Source organism: Diadema antillarum, unplaced genomic scaffold (genome assembly GCF_040938485.1).
Source record: "Diadema antillarum isolate AM-2024a unplaced genomic scaffold, OU_Dant_1.0 seq00001146_RagTag, whole genome shotgun sequence".
NCBI classification, from domain to species: Eukaryota; Metazoa; Echinodermata; class Echinoidea; order Diadematoida; family Diadematidae; genus Diadema; species Diadema antillarum.
In genome coordinates this window covers 743,958-769,148 of record NW_027271958.1, presented here as the reverse complement: position 1 = coordinate 769,148, position 25,191 = coordinate 743,958, and the positions used below count along the sequence as shown (strand labels likewise).

The 25,191-nt window shown below is 38.9% G+C and overlaps 1 protein-coding gene across 1 annotated transcript in view; it reads right to left on the bottom strand.

Annotated features, from left to right (window-relative positions):
• Nucleotides 1–13,159, bottom strand: part of LOC139744209 (E3 ubiquitin-protein ligase PDZRN3-like) — a 194,413-nt gene extending 181,254 nt beyond the window's left edge. The window contains exons 1-3 of the mRNA XM_071654661.1: nt 12,269–13,159; nt 9,199–9,282; nt 954–1,052 (exon numbers count right to left, since the gene is read on the bottom strand). Of these exons, the coding sequence (XP_071510762.1) occupies nt 954–1,052; nt 9,199–9,282; nt 12,269–12,973 (888 nt within the window). The 5' untranslated portion in view covers nt 12,974–13,159. The remainder of the gene's footprint in view (nt 1–953; nt 1,053–9,198; nt 9,283–12,268) is intronic.
• Between the last annotated feature and the right edge of the window lie 12,032 nt (nt 13,160–25,191).

Sequence of the window (25,191 nt, the reverse complement as noted above, 5' to 3'; positions counted from 1 at the left end):
GTAGGACGAGCACACACCATCAATCTCAACAGCTCCATCCTCCCACTCTACCCTGGCTCCTTCTCCCCACTCCTACATGGTGGAGTGCGGGCATGGTATCCCTATCAGAGCAAAGACTCAATTTACCCAGCAGACTATCATCACCTCAGCATAACCAAGTGTGTCAGAGCAGACAATTGAAACAGATGTAAGGGGTAAGTGCAGGGGAGGTGATTCAATCAGTCTGCACAACTCATTCCGAGTCGTCGCATTGACAAACTCCAAACCGCAGCATGTTTGCCTCCACGGCTGTAATCAAACGGGTTTTACCCGCCATTCTGGTCGGCAGGAGGTTTCTGAATGACAGCTTCTTTTAGCTCTTTGCTCCCAGGCACACCAGTGCCTCACATTGGAATACTGAGTTGCACCCTTTGTATGTTGACAAATAATGCCTAATATGATCCATCTCATCACATATCACAAACACATCAATGTACCTGTGGAAGGTCCATGTCTTCTTTGCAATCTAAATGTGAAACAGGAAAATCGATATGACCTGCACGTCTACAGCTTTCTATCATTTTGGAGTAATCTAGATCCACTGTCACGATCATACCACTCGCACCCTTCAGGGCAGACAGAGACATCGAAAAAGAAAACTTTGGCATACGTCCATGTGGGTATGTTGATTGAGCCAAGCACAGATTGTACTAGCTTGAAAAGTACCTCCTTGGTTGATCATACTTCAGCAGTATGAACAAAGGACTAGTACTCTAAAGCAGGCAAAATGACTTTTCTTAAATTCATGGCTTCAAGCTCAAGGAAGTACGGAAAACTAGAGCTAAGAAAAAGAAAAATCTTCCTTTGCTAATCTTAGAAAGACCAACACCATTTAACGCACATGAAAACTTTCATTCTAGTCAGACTTTGCACAGTTTTCACTGCGCAGCTGGTGGCGTCTTTGTGTTACTTACCTCCATGATGCGATCGTGAATCCGCAGCTTTGACCTGACTGCTGGTCCGCCCTCGTTCACTCTCGACACAATTATTCCTTCAGAGACTCCACCTTCACCCTGAAAAAATAAAAAATAAAAAAGTTGTGCAGAAAAGGGAAGTCATAATCCATGGCACTATTTTCTGCTCCTTGGCATTGTACAAGAGAGAGAGAGACATATTTTCCCCAGGTTCACAATAATCCATCATCGAAAACAACCACAAGTATGGGAGCCATTAATTCAACAGACTCGAGCATACAGACCATAAACAATTTCAATATATCTATATTTGCAAAGAGTAAAATAGCAAAAGGAAATACGATAGAGCATAAGACCTAAGACCAACAGTGTGTGCACTCCCATAATAACAAACATTCTTGATATAACAAAGCAAATCTTCTCGTCCCCAAATTATAATCTATAGGCCCCATATCTTGATATATTTTACTGTTTAGCTATAACAAAATTTGGATTTAATGAAAGAAAACTTTGTAGATGTTATGAAGGCATTTAACTGATTGAACAAATTTTTGTCATGAATGTCCTACAGTGTTGGGTATCAGTATTTCCATAGCGATGTTCTTATAAGAGACCTGTACGACTAATCAACACCTACATGTATGTGTATTGGGGTTCTTATTGTATGCATACCCTTTTCCCCAGATGTGTTCAGATTGTCCTCAAATGAAGAGATCATAGCAAGAGGGCAATTCCATAAAATCAGGTAATGATATCAATCACATGTTTCACAACATGGAAGGACTTACAGCAATATTCCCTGAAATATTAACATACTAATGTTGATTCATGCACAACAAAACATCTCTCTGTATAACGACGGTTCCCTTGACGGAGATTAAATTATCACAGAAAATACACCAATCAAAAGTGAAAAAAAAAATGGAACAAGAAAAAGAAAATATTCAGTGTGTCATCCTAACTTAGGGCAGAGTCTAGCAGGTTCACCTGCCACAGAACTATTTGTGGCTCATCTATACTTGTCAGGGATGACGGCAGCGCATCCCAAAGGCTAAACAGCAGATGCACCGGAGGATGGGGGCTGGAAGACGCTGGACCACAGGAGAAAAGATGCGGAAAGAGGACACGGTTGCTCCCTGGCCAGATGCCACACTCTCATCCACATACTATCTTCAAACTTTGGACATTCCTGAGCGGGAGGGAATGCACTGTTTATACAAAGTCTTGAATGAGAAGCATACAAGGGGGCTCTAAGATAAGACCAGTACATCCTCCTGGATAACCGCTGCATCCTACGTCTTAACCACACAGCTCTGCCCTGACCCATTCAATTGTGCCCACATTTCCCTGTAAAGGGAAATACTACCCTCCCTGAAATAAATGATACCACTATGTCTTGTTTCTATTCTTGATACACTGCCATGCCTTTGTTGGTTCATGAAATATTCAAGAAACAAAATTCAACAGCTACAAACACACATCTTTTAATGAGACTATTACGAAGTAAAAAAAAATAGCAAAAAATTAAGTCTATGTTAAGTCTTGACTCTTAGCCACAACAAATTCATAGCTTTCAAAAATATTCGTACAATCTTGGGACTTTACAATATCCATCCATGAATAACCATTTTTAGACTTGTAACTGTGACATTATAAGTGTTTTTAAAAATCCCAGCCTAATGTAATGTACTCTCCTTCTATCTACATAGGGCCTACAGTGTACGTGTGTTGAAGAGTTTTACATACAAATTGTAAATGTCAGCATACATGTAGCACTTGTACAGTGGGAAGCTTACCATGGGTGTTGCAATTTCCTTTTAAAATCACACATGATGTTTCCATGTGTGGCAAACATTGAAATGTGAGGAATTTCTTACTCTTTTCCAAAATAACAAAGAATGCAAATACCCAGCTTCCAAAGGAAAATCCAATTTAAACATCTGATCCTTTCTTGGGGATTTGAAGCAACTTTTGTTTCTGACCTCTAACCTCTGAAGGATTGGTTGCTCTAATTTGAGCTCAAGGGATTCTCACTCCTCCTAAACACAGGAACACATCCCTTGGCAAAGAACCTCCCTCCCCCTACATCCCCTCACTCCTTTCCTCACTCTTCCCCCTCCCCATTTGCACATTGCATACTTTGTTGAATTCTGTATAGCCCTCCCCTGCCATGAATTATCCATTGTAATGTACACTGTATATTCACTTTACCCCCCCCCCCCCCCCTCCATGACACAATGATACATCCCTTAGTAAACTTTCTCTTCCCATGCACCTCTGACATGGCCACTGACATTTGATTCTCTCCATCTCTTTACAGTGAAAATTGTTTCTCTCAGTCCTCCTTGCCATTTAATCTCACATACAGAATATTTATTTCCTTTGGCTAATTCTGTCCAACGATGACATTTCACAGCAATTTTCTCTCACCCTCACCACCTCCCCCCCCCCCTCCCCACTAACACACACACACACTATAGACATCAATTACATGTGCAGTTATAGGCCTATACAATGTACATTTCTCTTCACAAGTTTTCCTCTTTTCCCTACCTGCACCCCATTTTTGAAACATTTCTATGCATATTTTTAATGTACATATTCTTTCCCTTCATTCAGCCAAACATCAAATATGCTACAGTTTGATGGAACTACTTTTGTGATGGCAAAACTTAAAAGTGTCGCTGTGCTAAATCATGTGTCTCTTTACAGAAGTGAGTGTTTACATGCACGGGATAATGCAGCTAAATCTGAATACACCGCCAAAGAGTTTTCCACAATACACAACAGCACTTGTGACAGGAACATTCATCAATATTCCGATTTGTATTCATCTACAATCCTACATAACAGTTCAGGTAATCACATTGAGCTGTACACTTGTATGACTGGGCTCTCTTCACTTCTTCTTTCTATAAGGCTCATTCATACATGGTATCATTTTAACAAGTCTGCTACTACTACAGCTGTATGCTTTCCTTACATACATGTAATTCACTTCTTAAGTGTATTTAACTGAATTTGTCTTTCATGCAATACATACATTGTATCTTCATATTGACTGTAATAAAGTGACATCAGACCCACAGAACAGCTCAGGTTTCATTAAAAGTGGGCCTGAAATACAATTGTACATGCAAGAAAGTTGATATTTGGAAGTTTCACAATTCCATAAAAGGGTGATATACTTGTAAATACCAAATTAAATGCAACTTAGATGAGGTAATGTTATGGTGGCACAAAGCTCAACCTGACCTGCGTTCAGTTTTTCTTTCTGAGGTGAACTTATGTTTTATAAAGCAAAGTGTGTAAGCCTACACATGTACATTTGTATCTCTCACATCAAAAATTTGTGTTGCAATAGCCTAGCAATAATGACTTTTTGTGGGGAAATGTGTAGGTGTTTCTGCAAAATTATTGAATGGAATCATGATTTGTAAGAAATGTTGTTTACAAATAAATGGGACAGCTGTGAGTTTACTAATTACATCATCACCTCAGTTAGTGTATGCTCATGCTGCTTGTACAGCTTTACGTTAGCCCAAATGTAAATAGACGGTATCAATGTCATATCATGTCGATCTTTCCCAGCGCTCATTAGGGCTTTTTAAAATGATGTCATTTTAACAGAACTTCTTTCAGTAGTCTTATCTCTTTTATGGACCCAGTGGAGTGTTTTCTGCCTATAAATACAACCAACCAATCCAAGGGCAACATTCTCAGGCACATACAGTATTACCGTGGCACATAACTTAGGATATCACATACATTGTAATGTAACTATATGATACGACTTGTACCAACCATATAAGAAGAATACATCAACAGCATACAGCATTTTCACAATCAGAGTGGAATCTACCTTGATATTGCCATTTTCTGGCTCTTGCAAGACAATACAATCCATCATGCAGTACAAAACAACTTAACACTGAAGTATTGACTGATCAGTGATATACTACAGATTTTTAATCTGATATAGATAGGCAAGGGTGTACGCCTAAATGTACACATGTCAAAATCATTTATTCATACAAGTATACATGCTGAATAAACTCACACAGCATAGGCCTCTTTGTGTTGATGTAATAACACCTATACAAGTCAGTGAAGAACATTACCCTCTCAATCTCTATATTAGATGAATTCACCCACAAACACAGTCCACATAAATACCCTCATTTGATGCCATCTCAGTTTTTTTTTCTCTCTCTTAATAAATGTATTAAAATGCACTTAGGCACAACTAAGATTAATGGCAAACATAATTTAGGAGCCCTATTCATAGGACTCATTTCCATACAGAATGTGTAGTGGTTGGTACATAAGAGAGAGATAGAAGGAGAGGAGAAAGCAAACAAGCCTTTCAATCTTATCTCAGGACTTCTACACTCATCAATTTGACTGCCTAAAGAAACTTTACACACCTGAACTCATATTGTCGCACTGGTGTAACATTTTTAATCCCCCCAAAACATTGTGGCTGGCTCGCAAATGTGTGTGTGTTGGGGCTTAGCTCCCCATGCTTTGTGCATTGCCTTATTTGGAGTCCAGTGTATATTTACCATGGCCTTGGATGGAAGGTACAGTGAGTGAGTGGGGGAGGGAACTCACAGAGCCCATCGTGCAGTCCCACTGGTGTACATACATGCTGCACTACTGGCCTATCACAGCACGCCCAAGCACCTCAATCAAATCATAGCTATCGGGATCTGTGATAACCCCCATTGGTTGTAATAACATCCCCTGGCAGCGCAAAAGTCATGGTTCTGAACACAGCCCACACTACTTCTAACAGAATAAAGATTGCCAATATTTACTCGTTTCAAAAAGACCTTTCAAAATTACAATCTTTCTAATGGGTTTCTTCCGCTTTCGACAAAGAAATCTCTCTGACGGATCTCTAAACTGCTTACTGTGACTACTGGGTCATGGATGTTTTCATCAACACTTTATTACTTGTTATCACGGATCATCTACTCAAGAAAGATCAAACCAATATTTCAGAAGTAATATTTTGCCGGCTCATTAAGTGCTTATCGACCATGCACTAGTGTACAAAATAAAGAAAGAATATTTAGGCTAGGAGAAATAATATCGATGGCCCACTCTGCATGATGAATAGGTACGAGCTACAGTACATGCAACTTATCACAGCTTTGATTTAAACAGCTATAAATAATGTAGGCTTCCAAAATACTGTGCAATGTTCTGTGAATACAATGGTGTTACCTGAATGAATAATCCATAAACGATGGAAAAGTCTACAATTTCAGCGTGGGGGTCGTAAATGGTATCAGCCTTCCACAATGAATTGTAATTACTGGAGGAAAAGCGTCTTCACAAGAAGATGGAGGCATGAATTACATGCCCTGCAGTTAGCTGAAGGCAGCTGTCACCACGGCCTCTAGTTTTTGCATTCATTTCCATACTAACACTTGTATTGTTTATATTCTTTCCATCAAAGATTTCTCCCATATGAATGAATTATTTCTCAGATAGAGGATACAATTGCAGAAACACATTGTTTCTCCCCACCAGTGTTTTCCTCAAGTTTCTCTGCGATGGAAGCAAGCTTGTCAGCTTGAGTTCCATGCCAGAGTGAGAGAGATACCCACCATCTCTCTTTATGGTGACAATTTCGACAGGACCTAGGGGCAATCATTCTGATACATATCACCAGATGTGGATGAACAGTATTGATGTGCAGGCTTTGAGTATCAGTCTCCGCGTGAAATTTGCCAGCAATTGGACACCATTCGGCACAACATGTCACACAAATCTAATACATTTATGGATAACATGATTGTTACCAGATATTCAATTTTCAATTTGGATCAAATTGTATGACATCCTAGGTGCCTGTGGAGGACACACGTACACGATGACAAAAGCACAACTAATTTTTCTTCTTAATATGTGGCATAGAGAGGAAACACACATATCTGCTTTCACATGTAACATGATATCAGCAGATGGATACAGCAAATTTCTAATTCACTTAAGCCTTCAGTGGTGGAATTGTTGTTTATATAAGTTAAATTGTTATCTTCCCATTTTTTATTATATATGCTGAAACTGCACGTGTGTCTTATGTAGGCCTACCTTTTAGTTACTCTGGAGAAAGCTGGCAAGGCCAAGGATTGCAGACTTGTTCCTCTTTATAGGTTTGTTTCTCAGTAGAATGAATATATGATCATCTGACAAACAAATAAATATAATAAGGCTTTTTGTTGATGATATTGTCATTTTTTTCTTTTCTTTTTTTTTTTTTGGGGGGGGTCAATAATTTGTCAACTTCATCTCCTCTTGCTGTAAAGAGTTTTATGCAAAGTATAATGGTCATTTGATGGTTCATAGGGATGTGTCATTCTGTTCAAGCAAAGTTCAAGAGGACTTGAGCAAAGGTCAGATGGGAAACTTGTGACCTCATCTAATCTATACACTATTTTATGACAAATAATATGATTCATGGAAACGTATGAAATTTCAAACTTGAAAAACTTTCTAATATTACTGCATATACCAGTGCAATAAATCTTCAAAATTATGCTCATTTGATTAAATTACCAGTACTCTCTTTATTCAAATCGAACTTGGAGTGGACTTTGATTTTCATTGGTCATTGATTCATTGGACAGCATCATATCAAAATATAACAATATATTGACCATTGAATACATACTAATTTACAGCCTGAGATGAATGGCATGAACAATGTCATTGAAGTAAGCCTAAAATTCTGCATGAAGCTTTGCAACTTGACTATGTGCTGCCTGGTGTGCCGGACACAATGTCAGATATCTCAGAATCTAAGCTTTACACCATTTAAATTTCATCCATACTCCTGTACTTCCACGCTATCAAGGCTCTTCAGGTACAACAGAGGATGTCATCTCCTTAGCTCTCCAAAGAATTCTCCAGAGGTGTAGATATGACAGAACACATACAATGTATGCTCCCTTCAATAGGGTTACTGATATGTCCTTTTTCCTTCCAGAAAATAACAGTAGATCTTCCACTAAGAAATGTTTTCTTTTCTCAAAGTTTAAAGCATTAGGGAGTCTGTACTGGGATTAAACACACATAGTTTTAGCATCAAATTTCATCTGATGACTGTAGTGAGATGAAATTAAACAGGCGGATGTGTACAAGAAAGTAGCTACCAACTTTATACCAGCTGGCTTTGGAAAGTTTTCAGGCTTTGCAGTCATTTGGTTTTTTCCATCCCTTGCAACATTGATGTACCGGTATCGGTAGACAAGCAAGGCAGCAACTGAGCAACACCATACTAAAGGAGAGACTCCCAACTGACCCTTTTCCACCAGAGAACCAACAAAAAGAACGCTCCTTTTCTTCCCCCTCTCATCACTTTCCCTTCTCATTCTCACCACTGGGAAGTCTGTCTCTCCTTTTTGTCTGGTCCCTGCTCCACCCGGCTCCAAGCATCATTTTCTCCAATTCACCCCTCTCTTGACATGAAAGAAAACTTCGCAACTCGCACACTCTCACAAAGATCCAAATTACGCCCAAGCCCTTTCTCTCCCCCACCCCCTCGTCAATGCTGCGTATTGTCTTCTCCCATTGTGTCGCCCCTTTTGATAAAAAGCAGCGCTAAATTCCTCAGGATCCCTTTTCAAAAGAGTTCCAGTAAGGTCTATGATCTGTCTAAAGTTCAGTTATATGCCGGGTAAAGAGCCAAATCCACTTGTCTCTAATTGTAACTCTCTCCAAATCAATAATCACCTGGTCATTACTCGCTGGATATGTGCAGGACAATGTTCAGATTCACCACTTCTCCTTACCCTGAGGAATGTATCGCAAACAAAAAGCGGAGACTGAATTGTCTCATGGTAGATTCATCATGCTTGCATACAATATAGTATACTAGCACAGTAGCAAAGCACAAACATTCAAATAATATTTAAGTTATATGCCTACCTAGTACTCCTGCCTTTAGACAATAAACAGACCATTTTCTTTAAATTTATATCTTCTTCCATTAAATATTAAGTCAAGCACTCCAGGATTATGAGAAGTTTAGGATTGCTATCATGACATCATATGGTCTCCTCACATCCGCAACATGACATACCCCTAACCCTATCTCATATGGGCAGGAATCAATCAAGAAACCTGGATGACTTCATCACCTCTCCTGAAAACTTCATCAAAATCTTAACATTATTTTTTCTTTTTGCATATGTTAACAGACAAACAAACAATTGAAAGAGAGCAGACTTACCGCTACTCCACCAATAATATTAAACCCAAGGCTGCCATCTTGTCGCTTGAGTTCCAGTGAGAGAATTGTGGTACTTTCCCAGGGCTAAGAAAGAAGATCAGAAAACAAGAAATGTGATCGGCAAAGGCTACAGGAAGCAGGAACAACATTACAGGTATGATTAATGAAGAACTACTGGCCAGGGTAGACCAGATGTACCCCTGACATCAAAGGAACCGCAAACTTGAGTGTTTGACAAGATTCATAAATAAAAGATCAAGCAAGTAGACATTATGACAACTTGAGATGCAAACTTGCTCACATGCAACACATCATTGCAGTACCTGTGTAAACATAAGAGTATGGGTCAGGGTACAAGCACTGAGGAAAGCAAAGTTTCTTCTACCAAAGACATTTTACATTTAATATGAGAAGTATTTTGTTTGTTGGCCTCTTGATGTTTGGCATCACTTAATTCCCCATCAATAACATTATATGTTCAACAAACAGTCTAACAACCAGTGAATACCTGCATTTATCAACTGCAAATTGTGTAGGCAACTTGTGTGGTATACATTTTTGTATACATGTACATATCAAAAGCCACCCTGACACTTTCTATTTTGGTATGCGCATGGGTTGGGCTTTAGCATACCATTTCATGCCAATTCAGGAAACGTTTGTGGAAATGTTCACTGCAACGCCCACGAGGATGCTGTCCAATGCGTGAAATGTTGAACATGTTGAAAATTTTGTCATGACTAAATTTTCAGGCAACTATGCAGACCCGATGTGCAGGAAGACCGTTTCAACGCATGTCATATTGCTGGGCGGTGCAGAATTACATTAAAAACTGGTCGGAACAAATCTCACGACAAAAAAAAAAAAACAAAAACAAAAAAACACAGTGACCAACACAAGTAGGTAATGCTAATACATTGTACCAGTGCCTGAAGAATTCGTAAGTATGGCGTAAACATGGCATGACAATGCATGTCATAAAGATTATGCATTTCTTAAACAATATGTGAGTTCAACATGACCCAAAAGAGACTACATGCCACTGATTAGCATGTACCGCCATGCCAAAATGGGGGTGGGGGGGGGGGGGGAGGGGCAGTGTGGAAGCCAAATTGGTGCAAGCGTCAGGACAGCTTTAGCTAATGTACATCTCATGCAAACGTATAATACAATCATTTTGTGAGTAAAATTCCCTAATACCCTAAAATTACATTCATAGTACAAATTGTATGACACAAACATTATGTATTAAAATAGGCCCTGTGTGTGTGTGTGTGTGTGTGTGTGTGTGTGTGTGTGTGTGAAGTGTGTGCTGTATAAAGAACATACACTATGTGCATTTAATGGGTGTGTTATTATTGAAATGCATAATTTGGCCTGCACATTATATAATTTCCACTGAGGACCAGCTTCATTAGTCATACTGATTGTGAAAAATAATATATACAAAATGGAAATTTAAGAAGGTCAAATGAACATATAAACCCAACTTTGTGTTAACAATTATCTTCAATTATCATCATGATCCAAGATCAATATGAATTATATCACACTGACAAATTAGCAAAAATCTATGTTTTAACCATTAAGAGGATGCTGAAAGATTCACAACTATACAATCGCATCCTATGTACATATTATGAAGGACTCTTGTGAAGAAAGTTTATTTTTTCCAAAACATGACAAGCTATCCCTTGCCTTGGATGAAAAGAATTAGATACTGTAAATTTAGATGGCATAAAAGTGAACATGATTGCATCATACAAACTCCTTCTGAAGACAGCTGAGAATGGAGGCAGAAAACAACCCCGTAAAAAGGGGGGAAAAATCATTTATGTCAATGATGTAGTGTGCACATCTTGGGAGTCCCAGTGTGGCTTACACTCTCTTGACCTTGCTGCCTTTGTAAATCCCTTGGACAATCAGCACACCATCGTGAAGAACAAACCCTTTCAAAGAACTTTACAGAGGGATCACAAAGTTTCCATTCAACCTGCAAACTTGCGCTCCAATGAACCGAGGAGTAAACATCTCAGCCACAGAGCTCTTGGCTGCATGGCTAAGTAGGGTCTATAAATCTGGAATTAGTACATGTAAGCATGGAACTAACAGGAACAAGCATTCCTTGTTTTGCCATGTAGTCCAAGTGGAAAAAACATCGCCAAATCACATTGCTTTTACCACAGTCACGTTAAAAGAGCACTTACAGAAGTTGAAAATATTGACAAATGGTAATATACCATAGAGAATAAAAGAAATATGGCTCTGAAGAAGTTTTATCAGCTCACAGCCGTGGCTCCAAACTTGCCTATAACATAGTTCTCCTTCAACAAGAAAGTAGTTAAGAATAAACTTACTGAACAGGAAATAGGAGCTGACAGATGCACCTTTCAAATAGCTAATGCTCCAAACATTTACTCACCACAACATGTTCTCCTCCATTCGAACACTCAGGAAACAGCAGCCCCCCTTAATAAATTTGATTTCAGCAGCTCAGGTGTACCTCAGAATGCAGGGATATCATATTTATCAATATCACTGCCTTACTACCAGATGTTGGGAGAGAAAAAGAAGTTGGAGACCGCCTACCGAGCCAATCACGTCAGAAATTTTCTGGTAATGTGAACAGCGGGATACCAGCAAAATTGGTTAGTTCTTTCTAGGGGGCGAACGGATGAAATGCCTTCACTCAGAAATTAGGCATGAAAGCTTGCAGCTTGTGCAAGCTGACATTAGAATCTTCATCTACAATACCTAATGTCATACAATATGTGTACAAAGTGGATTTCTGCCATGGCCAATGATGTGGAAATATAAAAACTTTTATACTATAAGAGGGGGACAGTATGGACATACCTGGAGTCAGTTCATTGTAATTTGTATTCTACCTATTTTCATGCTCACTCATATTACCATTTTGATTTTACAGAAGAAAGTTTATTCATACAACTGTATGGGCAGTTCAAATAAAACCTTATATTAAACATTGATAAATCTCAGATCTGATTAGATTGCTAGCTGAATATGGTGTTACAATAATATTTAACAAATTTGGGAAATGGTGTCTCACCTTTTCAAAAGACGCGACGGCAGAAATATATTCCATCTCGGCTTTGCTTTCATTGAGTTTCTTCTGATATCGAAGAGCCTGCATTTGAATTTCATTCTGCAGACATGCAATCTGAGCCAAAAGAGCTTTCTCTCTCTTCCCGTACCTCAACGAATTTTTCTTCAAGCTATGCTCCTGGTTTTTGATTTTTGACTGCAAACTCGAAGCATGGTTTTGCAGAGCTTTCAGGCAGTCGTGGTCGGCTCGAGTGCTGTACTGGAGCACAAGACCACATCCCTGCTCACAGCGGCCCACCGGCCGGTACTCGCAGGCTTGGGTCTCGTGCTGGGCTTGATCTTTGATGTTCACCACCTCTTGACATCCTTTATTGGAACACTTCACGGGGGTGAAATCACAGTCCTCGAGGTGTTGGGCCAGCATCTGGATCTTGACTTCCTCAGGACAGCCTCGTCTGAAGTTATCGCAACGGATTTCCAGCTTTAGGATGAGGTTTCTGAGAGGAAGGACAGAGTTCAGTTCTTTGGTGGAAAACTTCTCACACTTCAGTGGGCAGCATGCATTCTGCACCACCCAAGGCAAAACGCAGTTGGCACAGAAGACGTGGCCGCACGGAGTGGCGAGGGGGCTCTCCAGTACACCAAAGCAGATGCTGCACTTAAAATCCTCGTCTACGGGACCGGAAAAGCGATCTATATCGAAACCCATGGTCGGTCGCGACTAGAACACCATACAGCCAATCGATGGCTCGACGATAAATGTACAAATCCCGAACAGGGCCTTGGAAGAATTAAAATAATACAAAGTAATTTCCTTATAATCAATCCAAGAAGATATGCTCGCACAGGGCGATAGCACACGGCGAAACGAGAGATGCTTGGCTAGCTTCCCTATCACGGCGCCGTATGTGTTATGATTGCGGTTGAGCGACCGTATACCAACACGCTTCTTCGTGAATGGGGGCAGCTGCTTCGCTTATTCTATTGGATAGCCCAACTCGGTGACGAACAATAGGCTGTTCTGGCTCGTGATTGGACGAAGGCAGGTCGCTTCGCCAAACTTGGCGGCTTCTTTGATGTACACCCCGTTATGACCTAGTCGCTCCAATCTCTAATTACACATGCAGTGTAAGGAATGACGGATGCCAAAACACGAGCCTCGTCAGATTCATGTTCTGCTATGATACAGGTTATTTTCGTTCGGTGTATACATGTCTGTATGCATGTTGTGTCGATCGGAAGTAACAGGAAAAAAGCCATGTTCGAGATGTTCTTACCAAATCGAAAAAGTTCACTTTTTTATTAATGCCACATGAAAGATAAACAACTTGCTAAGATCGTTTATGATGTTATAAGCCCCATTTTCATGAAAGACCTCCAAATATATAGAGTTCCAATGATGATGTTATTTTGTAATAAAAGGAAAATAATGATTATGTCATGAACAAATTTCTCTCTTTTAAAGATAAAACAAAAAGAAGCCACTTCAACTTACGTTCCGACAGCAAAGATTTGTAAATACCAATTAGATATCACACTTTGGCGGAAGTGATAGATGTGATGCGTCCATCATTATACTTTGAGTAGCCATGAACATAGTCCTCATTGATCCCATCCCACCCCGCCCCACCCCACCCTCTGACCTGTCCCAGGTGTGTAGTGAAGACGCTCATCGCGCTCGCGCGGATAGTGGACGTGCAATCCATGGTGGAATGTTGTTTGACCAGGGAGGTTTTGTCTCACCTCCCTAGTTTGACCGACCAAAGGCGAAGAGCTAGCCATAACCACGGTAATATCTGTGCAGAGTGGACCATACTGACCTAGTGTTGTAAGGTAAGTACATTCATGTCAAATTTGGGATTCTAAAGATGAGAATGATGTGAAATAGAGAGATGGATCAGAGCATATATAAACAGAATTACTGCAATCACTTTATGATACGAGACAGAATCGATTATTGATGTTAGGGACAGGCCATTTGCAGATATTATACAACCTTACACCGTAATGTAAAGATTCTATCATTCTTAGTGAAACTGGTTCTTACTATTAAGTGGTGTTTCTCGTTTCATTGTAAATTTTCATGTTTTATATTGTTTTAACAACAAGTCTTGACACCTTCTTCTTCAATGTTCACAGTTTCTATAGTATTCGAACAATACAGTATTCTGTGTTTGTTTTTTTAACCCCGAATATCAAAAGAGATATCATATCAGCTGATAAGACTGCTGAATCAAAAGAAAGTGTAGCCTATAACTATTGAAAGAAAAAAAACTTACATTAGTCGTAAGTTCGAACCAGCTCAATTCTTTTCTTGATTTGACAGCTGGAAATAAAGGGGAAAGTCCAGAAGTGTGAGTCGAAAAGGACTTTAAATGTATATGGTATAGTTTTGACTGAGATGCGACCCACCTTTTATATAATCATTAGGGCCAATTTGTTTTCTTTTGTTTTTGCTTTCTATTTCTCAGCAATTTCAAAACAGATTTTCATCATATAAACTTTTTATTCCTGTTGTAGAATTGTATGTTCTTTGATATTTCACACAAGTATTTTCTGATATAAAAAGATTGAAACCTGAATTCCCATCTCAACCAAAACTGTTTATTATCATCCCTTTAAGTGGTCCATGGCATTAAGCCTATGAAATCTATTACTGTCTAATTCTATACACAACAAACAATTATCATAATTACAAGACTCAGCCAGATTTCTTCACTTACACCTATTTCCTCATTTCTTTCCCCCCGAAAGTCCCCAAAGGATTTGATGATATCATTTAACCAAGCGGCTGCAGAACGTTCACTCACTGAGTTTCACACAATGGCTCTGGGACGATCACGGTCGTTGCACACGGTGATGAAGTGTCACCCAGCGATACTCGATGCTCGATCCCCGCATCGCCCTGACACGTGAAATCTGTCAGGCGCTGAAGCGCACCGTTCACCACGCCACGCCTACCATTCCAGTCCGGCAACATTAATCATAATCACATGTAAATAACACTATCGAAAGCCCGAATCCTAACGCAATCGGACAGCGAAGGAGCACAGAGTTCGGAATGGAGGGAGAAAGTGAGATGGAGAGAGGAGGGAGCGCAGATGAGGAGAATAGTGCGGAGAAGAGATATTGACTTTAACAGCGCAGATATAATGACGGAAGAAAGAGAGAGGGATGGAGAGAGAGAGGGATGAGGGAGAGGAGAAAGAAGAGAGAGGGAGAGAGAGAGAGTGAATGGAATATATTACACACAGCGTTGGGGGAATTACAATAATTGCGAAATACTCAGTACGCCTTTTCGAATTTCTTTCTGGATCTGAACATTCATTTTTGGAGGATTAATGGTCACTCATCCGGCAACAGTGATTAAAGCTTCTTGAAACATCAGATTTTTGAGTGTTCTCCCTCGAAGCTTTTATGTGTGTGGGACATGGCGGATTCTCAACTGTATACGTATGTACCAGTGTACACCTCAGTGTGTTTAAACGTTAAAAATCGTTATTCTTAACGATCGTTAATCCGAAAACGAAATAAGGTTCGTAATTCCGAATGTTTGTTAGAACCTATTCTAAAACCCTCTCACATCTCTAACCCTTTTTTATAACCTTGATGAGTCCTTGGAGAAAATAATACCAGGAGCAATAATTGTCGCAGGAGCAAATGTCGTGTCACCCTCTATTCTATTTTCGGATTTTAACGAATATGACATTATAATAGTGCATAAGGGAATTTGTGTGCTTCGAAATACCGAACCTTATCCAATTTCATTTCGGATTAACGAACGTCTGGAATAACTAACATCACCCGAAATATGTGCATATGGTGTGTATTAGCATATACACTCTGTATACCTGCCTCGAACTTTTGTGAAGTACATGTATAGCACTTTACGACTTATCAAAGTTTGAATCCCCAATCACATCAAACGATGTGATAATAATCAAGTGTTTGAGCTTAAATAGCTAACCGATTCCCACAATGTTATGACATTATATAGTTTGAGAGGGGAGCTTTCCTTTTTCAATTCTATTTCATTGTCTGCACATTCATCATTGCATTGTGTTCTATCTCACAATGGTCATTAAAGTTCACTTAGATTTTAATATAAAGGATAAAACCAAACAGCTCTATAAAAAATTACATATGGAATATCAGGAAACTTATGGAATTCTATGGAAAAAAACCCGAATTTCTAGCACATTTTAAGCAGACAGTGGTAATGGTCGCAACAATGACGATACAATAAGCTGATATTGTGATATCATCAACTTACATAATGATCTCCAATCGGTTATGTCATACACGTTTTAAGGTAACGATTTAGTAATATTACAACACTTTCTTCCTTATAAATCCTCATTCATAGATTGGTTCGGCAGTTAAAGATTCAGAGCCATAATAACAAAAGGACGCAAGATTGTTATTTTTTAGTATATTCTGTATGCACAATAAGTATAGTAGTAAAGATTTTTTTTGGGGGGGTATTGTCATATCATTATCCTGTAGTAAACTATTATGGTGACATTTTTAAGGGGAAAGGGTTGTAATTGCCAAATAATCACTTTAAACCTTTTTACAATTATTCATGGTACAACTCAACGTTTATAACTGAATTCATTCGATATGCTTTCATTTTTGGTACAAAGGTTATAATACGACTTTCATCTGGCTGAAACCATTTCTACTGAAAGGCGAACGTGCAAACATCGAAGATCTTAGAAAGTCTTTTTCCGTTTCTCCGTGACTTGCCATTATACACTGTATTGAATGAGCTATATGCTTGAGTTACATGCTTTCTTATAAATGATATGCCTTGCCTGCACTTTTATCATGTTAAAACATAAGGATTGAGAGAATGTAGCAATATTAGTAGAACACATCATTGAAAATTTGAGGAAAATCAGACAATCCGTTCAAAAGTTATGAATTTTTGAAGTGTTTGTGCAGTACCCGCTGGATGAGAAGACTACTGCAGTGTATGAATAACTTAGATGTCACATGCGTACAACAATATAAGGAAAATATAAAGAGAATTTCACAAAATTCCATCTTTTGAAAAAAGTACACATTCCCCTGACTCGTTACCGACAAATGTTATGGGTAATATTATTCCCCCTGCCTTTAGAAAGAGACAAGTCAAGTGCTCTTTTATTATGCGAAAAAAGTGAAAATATGTTGAATTTTCTTTTACATTTTCTTTATACTGTTGTACGCATATGACTCACAAGCTGTAGTAGTCTCCTCATCCAGCGGTTCCAACACAAAAATTTAAAAAATTCATAACTTTTGCATCGATTGTCCAATTTTCCTCAAACTTTCACTGATGTGTTCTACTAATCGCCATGAAATGCCTGAAATGCGAACAGACAGACAATCAATCACAGTCACAATAAAAAGTGGATTGAGGATTAAGACGGCGTTTCCGTGTTTAATTCTTGTTGTTTATCCTTGTTTTTGTGCGGGTTATTTGTATGTTTCATTTCAGTCATTCATCAAAGACATCTTGATAAAGTGAAAACAGCAGCACACGACATTGTCAAGAATCGTGACTTCGCTCCCACCCACATTGTGACTCAATGCGTTCGTTTCTTCTCGTGATGAAACCAAACTTTGCCTGCAAGGAGGGGGGGGGGGGGGGATGGGGAACGAAGGAAACAGGAAGTCATTTTTTTTCTTCTTCTTCTTCTTCCTTGGTCTTTTAGTCCTGCAGAGGGCTGGCCAAGCCATCCACACAAAACGTTATGTGCCTGCAATGCGTCTTAAGAAAACAAACAAACCCGGTAAGAAGTTCAAGAGCGCGGATGAAATTAGAGCTAACAAAGGAAAGAGTGAAAACTCCCAGGTCACTCACTATACCAATCCTCCATCTTACCATGCAGTCAATGACCTCCAACCTACCGTAATATTGTAATTAGCCCACTATTAATACCCCTTCCTGGCCATTACTTTCTCTCCCATTTGGTCCGCATTCAGCTAATCGTTCGCTTTCCTCATAAGATCTTGTTTTTTAAAACGTTTCCCGCTGGGAAGAGCCATACGGACAAAATTTGATATATTGCATCGCTCTCTCGGCGGTAAAATCTTACCACGATATTTGCAGAAGTGTGTTCGCTGAATCTCTTTCGCGCAGCGCAGTACATTGTCCATCGGAGCAGATGCTGTGTTTGTAATGTTTAAGATAATATATTGCTAATAATGTACTCTTCTTCTTTCATTTCCTTGTTCTTGCTCTCTTTTTCATTCTTCACAAACCCCTCCCCTCTCATTTCTTTATTTATAGGTCTCTCTGTCGTTTCGTTTGCTTCGCTTTTACTATCAATGTTGTCATCAAGCTACATATGTGTACGCGCGTGTTATAGGATAATTATGATAGCATCTCTCAAACTAATCATCTGTCAATCGCTTCTATACTCAGTCAGCTAGATGGCACGCTGTACAAATCATTCTTTATCTTTTCTTGATTTACTACTTTGATGCCGGTACGGATTTGCACCTATCTTTCCGGAAATAAATTGGAAACCTCTGTAGCGAAATACTATATAGTCTAATACCCTTTTGCTTGAAATGTTAGGACAAAGAAATGAGAAAACTTAACCAAAAAGTACCCCCCCCCCAAAAAAAAAAAAGCTCCAAGGAACAAAACCTGTACAAAAAGGAACGCCCACTGTTATAGTGGACATTACAAGTGATAGAGCCATGGCAGGGGATTTTAGGTCTTATAACCCGTGTCATTTTTTAGTCTTTAGCCCAAATTGGCACTTACACAAATGCGTACGCACATAAACATAATACACACATAAAACACGATCTCTGAGGATGGTATTGTGTTTGGGGACTACTCAGTGCCACGTGACCATGTTGCAAAAAGTAGTCCATATAGACAACTTTTTTTTTCGAGTCATATCACAGCTATGTGTGTGTGCAATGAAAGTTCCAGTTTCTGCAATTTGGAATATGAGGTCACCGACACGAGTTTGCCTCGCTAATAACACTCCAAATATGCGAAAGAAACAAGAAAAATATAGAGTTAAACACAGAACAATGCTGATTTCCTCTTCGAACAGAATATATTGGACTGGAATATCTAGAGCCACACCAATTTGGCCACTCAAGAAGCCACTCCTGAAGCCTCCAAACAAATGTCGTTGGAGGCTTCAGGATCACGAACATTGTCGATGCAAGGTGTTTTGGTAACCAGAAAATGTCACGTTCATACCGTTGTCTCAACAATGAGACAGGAATATCTCCTTCAGGGTCATTGCCACAATTTGCCTTCTATCATATTAAAACACAGATTTCTTTGCCGAAAATAATACAGTTAGAAGTGTCTTTTAATTGGATGTAGATTAATACCGAAAGATATATACGTAAACGTTACCATAACTCAGCTGTTCTTCAAACCCTTATAAGCTAAACCCTTCGTGATAATAATTTGACTATGATGGAAAATTGTCTCAAAGGCTGTATACTCAGGGATGTATTTTGTTAGGAATGTTTTGACTAAACCGCAACTTTCTTCAGGCTGATGACTTTGTTAACTCTCTTCACATCCACTATTGCTGTTACTTGGTTATCGTTTGTGTGTCTTAGATTATGTTGTATTATGCAAGTCGTGTTTGAGGAACAGCACTGTCCTTTTCCCATTATACCGACAAATTCACTTGAGCTGAGACAAGTAGATCATGAGGTTTTGTTTGTGAGTTTGTTTGTTGTTTGTTTGTTTGCTTGTTTGCTTGCTTGTTGTTTGAAGTTTAACAATAATCCACACAGACTATCGTTCCAAATATTGTCAGTCAACTCATGATACAACCTATCAAAGACGTGTATTATCGTCATTCTGGTTATGATGTTATACATTCATATGCTATCTTATGTTATCATCAGAGAGACATCAATGTTCTCTTGATAATAAGGGTATCTTGTGAATCTATGGATTCTTATCATTACTTCCATGCATATTTTGTTGACGTTTCGTTCAGTCCGATGCTTTATTTTTATCCTCGTCGTAGTGTGATTTTAATCGCTGGATCTGAATGAGTTTCAAGAGGAGTATAAAATGCCAAGTCAAAGCTAAGCATCCATAGTGTCAAGGTCCCTATGGCAGAGGAATGTTTCCACTTTGTTTATGTCCGAGATTTTCTAGGATAGTCTATGGATAGGGCTTTTCAGCCTGTAGGTCCTAAGCTTCTTACTGGAGTTGACGGGGAGGAATTATCGTGATTACCCGAGGAGGGTTGAGAGTTTAAGGAAGGGGAAACTTCCTCACCAGAGAGGTAAGAGCAAGATTAAGAAAATGCTCCACTAATTACTTGACCCCTTTGCCTCCTTGAAGAGAAAGCAATTGACGCCAAATATTGGTTTCTCCCGCAGCTTTTAAACCTCTTATCAACCTCCTTTTCTTTCAGTCCTTCCCTGAACAGACTTGGACGTGGCCCGACACTGTTGTAAACAGGAAGGTTGACGACCCACTGTTATAATCTACTTAGCCATCGAGAGACCAAAATATCAAACAAATATCTCTCACGATTCATGACTATTTGAATTGATTGACATACCCGTTTTCTCCTCTATACTCTATCTCTTCTTGCTCTTTGATGTCCATTATCATTATCTCCTCTAAAACCTCACTCTCCGAACTATTGGCACACATCGAAATACAAGAGGAAAAAAAAGAGCAAAGGTGGGGGGGAACGTTCCTGAAAAATGTTTTATATATATACTCTTCACTCAATACGAGTGCGTTAAATCGCCTAATGAGAATATCCACATTCCACAGCACCCGTATAGAGGACGTCAGCGTCATCAAAAGGAAAGGTTGGTTTTCTCGCTGCATTTAAATCTTTTTTTACTAACCCCCCCCCCCCCACACACACACACTTTGTCACAAGACACGAAAAGTAGATAAACGCAGAGACAACTAAATGTACACTTTATCTTCCAACGAGTATATTTCAGTTATTCAATCTTCCGTGTACATCCTATTTTCCACGTCCGTCCTTACAGACAGTTGAAATCGCGAGGTGTAGGGCCTTTGATGAATTCATCTTTAAATCGTGTTGTCGCTTTCAGGAATGCAGATCAGCATGCTGTAGTAATTCTGGTTGCCAAGCTTAATATAAATGTAATTATACCTGAAAGTATCTCACATTAGTGAAATGAAAATGTCAACAATATCAAGATTTCATCAATGAGATTTTGTTGTTACTATACACAACAACGGCCTCAGGAAACCGTGCAGGCCTAACATGAATTGACAATTTTCTTCTCCTACAGCTCCATTATGAAAGTGCTACGCTGAACGTCACTGAATTCGTAACGACCACTGATTTATCAACAATGTGCTTGAAGACTATAATAATGCGTTGGATGCAGCTAACTACAAGGATGAAGACAAAGCGCGTAACTAGTGGCTACAATGTACTCTGCGTTGTTCATGCATGACGACATGATGGAGAGAACAAGGAAAGGCGACGTAGAGAACGCTAACACCTTCCGCTGCAAAGCTGCGTATAGTTCCTTTAACTCTCTAAACACTCTGCTCTTAAAATCCATTGTGTATTCCTCACGTTGGTCTTCCATTTGGCTGTAGCAGGGTTAACCAACCTTTCCTTTTGTGTTTGTTTCGTCGACTTAACCTTTCGTTCGACCACATCCGCCGAGCTGTTGAAAGGCGGGGCTTAGTTTTTACTCACATAGACCATGTGTTCCACGTGATAATCGTTCTTGGCGTCTCACTAATCATGGCGGAACAGGGGGGTGTGCTTAGGGGAGGGGTTCAGGCCGTCCCCCTGTGGGAGTCCAGAGTTTGCTAGCGGCACTCCGTAGTCAGTGAGTCATCATGCAGAATGAAAAAACGAGCAGATGTGAGTATAATTACTATTTCGACACACTGAAAGAATTTCAGTTTTAGTCTGTTGCACGAATGAGTATAAAAGTATATAATCGTTAATTCATATCAAAAAGCAGCGTGGATTACTATCTGCTAACTTCTGCAATTACAATTATGCTCAGTGGAATTCAATATCTCGATTGTAATCTTTATTTCAGGTGATTTAATCTTTGAAAAGTTAATCTCACAAGACAGAAATGAGAAAAAGTGAATCCAGTCGGATTACAACTCACCAATCATCGCAAGAGCAAGAATATGTCTTTATTTGATTCCGTTCTCATGACTGGATACTTACCTTCTACTCTTTTCTTCCTGATTTCTTTTTAGTGTATGCTGGAGACTTGTTCTTAGAGAATTTGTGAATGAAAAAGACAAACAAGCAGTACGTATATCAGTGTATACTTGCTTACGCGACTATAGCATCTATTCACTGCTTACACGAAATGATTATTGGCTTTTCTGTTAATTCCCATAGCATGCATGTTCGGGGCAAGTGACTTCAACTATCCCAAGATGTACACAAACAAACATACAAAAATCCGGGAATTTCAAATAATTTGTTATACAGGCCTATCGAGCAGCAGAATCATAGAGAAACTGCGGGTTTCGAGGACAGTTGACATCAATGCACTTTCAGACAGCAAATAAGTTATTAAGCAACATGATCCTAGCGCGGCACGGTATTTAGTAATTTCCAGATTAAATAGTCACCATCAGTTGCAATAGAATGGTTGTGCTCGTAATAAAGACAGTCTGCGAGGGATATTCAGACTGGGTAAAAGAAACCTCTGTATCATAACTTCCGTCTGCTATAGCCATGCTGACGAAACTGAACTTGTGTAAGGCTAGTTCAAGTGAACTCCAAGTTAAAGCAGCCGTAAACTTTCGCCGGATTTGCCAGGGGGAAAAGGCAAAACAACAAGAACATCAACAGAACATATATCGAAATGAGTGGCAAAGTTGTCTATATCATTGTTGCCTAAAAATAACGTACACTTCGTGTTAAGCAAATCACACTCGCGCATCAAAGAATTCATCCCTTTTAAACCTCCTTCTCTACAAGACATTCAATTGCGTATAGGCAAGGAGGCAATATACTATACCCTTGCACATACCCTCTACCCTTGCACAGTGGAGATCCGGGATTATAGGGTAGGAAATCGACAGCGTGTGGCGGATCCAATAACTTGAGGAAACTATAGTAAACCGGATGGGCGCGATGAAAGGGTAATCTTCTCAAGATCAAGGTTAAGATGGCTGGAACTTGTTAGACTTGCTGTACAATGAAGCACAAGATTATACATTATCATTATACAAGTTGATTGCACAGGAAACACTTTGGGTTATTACATGCTTTGCTTCATTTCGCTTGTGTCAAGACCAATTTGGTACCTCTATGATCAAAACAATGTTGGAATACAGGCATGTCTGCCTAAATGACATGCATCGTTGTATTTCACAGTTTTCCCCGGAAATAGATCAAAAAGCAGTAGCTGGCCTCCGCCAAATGAGATTATCCCAGCAATCAGGATTAGCCTTTAAGATAGAATGACAAATGAATAAGGTAAAAGAGCTAGGCTGGTCATGCTAGTTATTATCGCGGCATGTATAGGTAGGCAGCTGATTTGTTTGAGCCTAACGAATGTTTTCCTCCCCCTCCCCCTCCCCCTCCCTCTCCCCCTCCCTCTCCCTCTCCCCCTCCCCTCTTCCTCTCTCCCTCCCTCTCCCCCCTCTGTCTCATTGTCAAAGACCGTAGTGATTTCACATTCGTATCTTCATACATTACTTCCGAAACAACAACAAAAAGATTCCCTTCAAATTCTACTTACCTCAGATTTAATCACAGACATTGGAGAGATTTGTTCCAGAAAACCAAGGAGGTGTAGTTTAATCCTCCTTGAGAAATCTAATGTACCGGTAGACAGAAGACAGGAAGAGCTGCGCATAAATGTAATGAATCCGCAACATAAAAAAAAGATCAAAAACGTATATTATTTTCCTTATGGTCCCCTTCATGACTCATGTCATTTGCAAAACATTTTACTACGAACGAATTGATATTCATTTGTTCGAAAGATGTAAACAAAACATTGATTTTAAAAAAAACCCGTGTCTGTTACTGCGTGTCATCTAAAAGGAAAATACTTCAGCCTACATTGGTATTTATATGCATCGATATATATGTATATGTATACATATATACATATATATATATATATATATATATATATATATATATATATATAACGAAGAATATAATGCAATATTTCGCCAATATAGAGTATATTGAGTTCCTCAATAAACTCTATATTGAAATATTGCATTACCGGTTTATTCTTCGTTAAATTGGAGCCAATACGTGAATTCGCAACATGTTTAATATCATATATATATATATATATATATATATATATAATATGACATAATATAATATGAATATAATATAATATAATATAATATAATATAATATAATATAATATAATATAATATAATATAATATCATATAATTTAATATAATATAACATAATAAATATATCATTTGTTTATGTGTGTGTGTGTGTGTGTGTGTATGTCTGTCTGTCTGTTTTACTGTACTGGTAATTTTTTTTGAAAGAAACACACTTCAAAACTTGAGTTAAAAGTCTCTCTATAATCACACATCCACTTCTAGATTCCAATCTTTTACACGTCAAAATCAACTTTTTTTTTTCAGCCGAAGAGAGTGAACCTATTGTTACCCTTTTTGCCTTTTCTCTCCTTTGTAAGTTCATGAGCACGTTAAAATATTTTCTTAACCCGTTATTCTTACATTAATCCTTCATCATATTTTTGAAGTCCCGACATTTATGGACTCTTTTAGAGGAGTATTACAATATTCCTTTTCATCCTCGGTGACGAGACCGCCAGCTATTATAGTTCCTAATGTTGCGTTCCACAATCAGCCCTTTGTGTTTCGCTCATAAGCAATTTAGACACGACTTGATAGAGGGAGATGTGTCGTTTCAGCTGTACTGCCATATTTATTTTTCATTCATGGC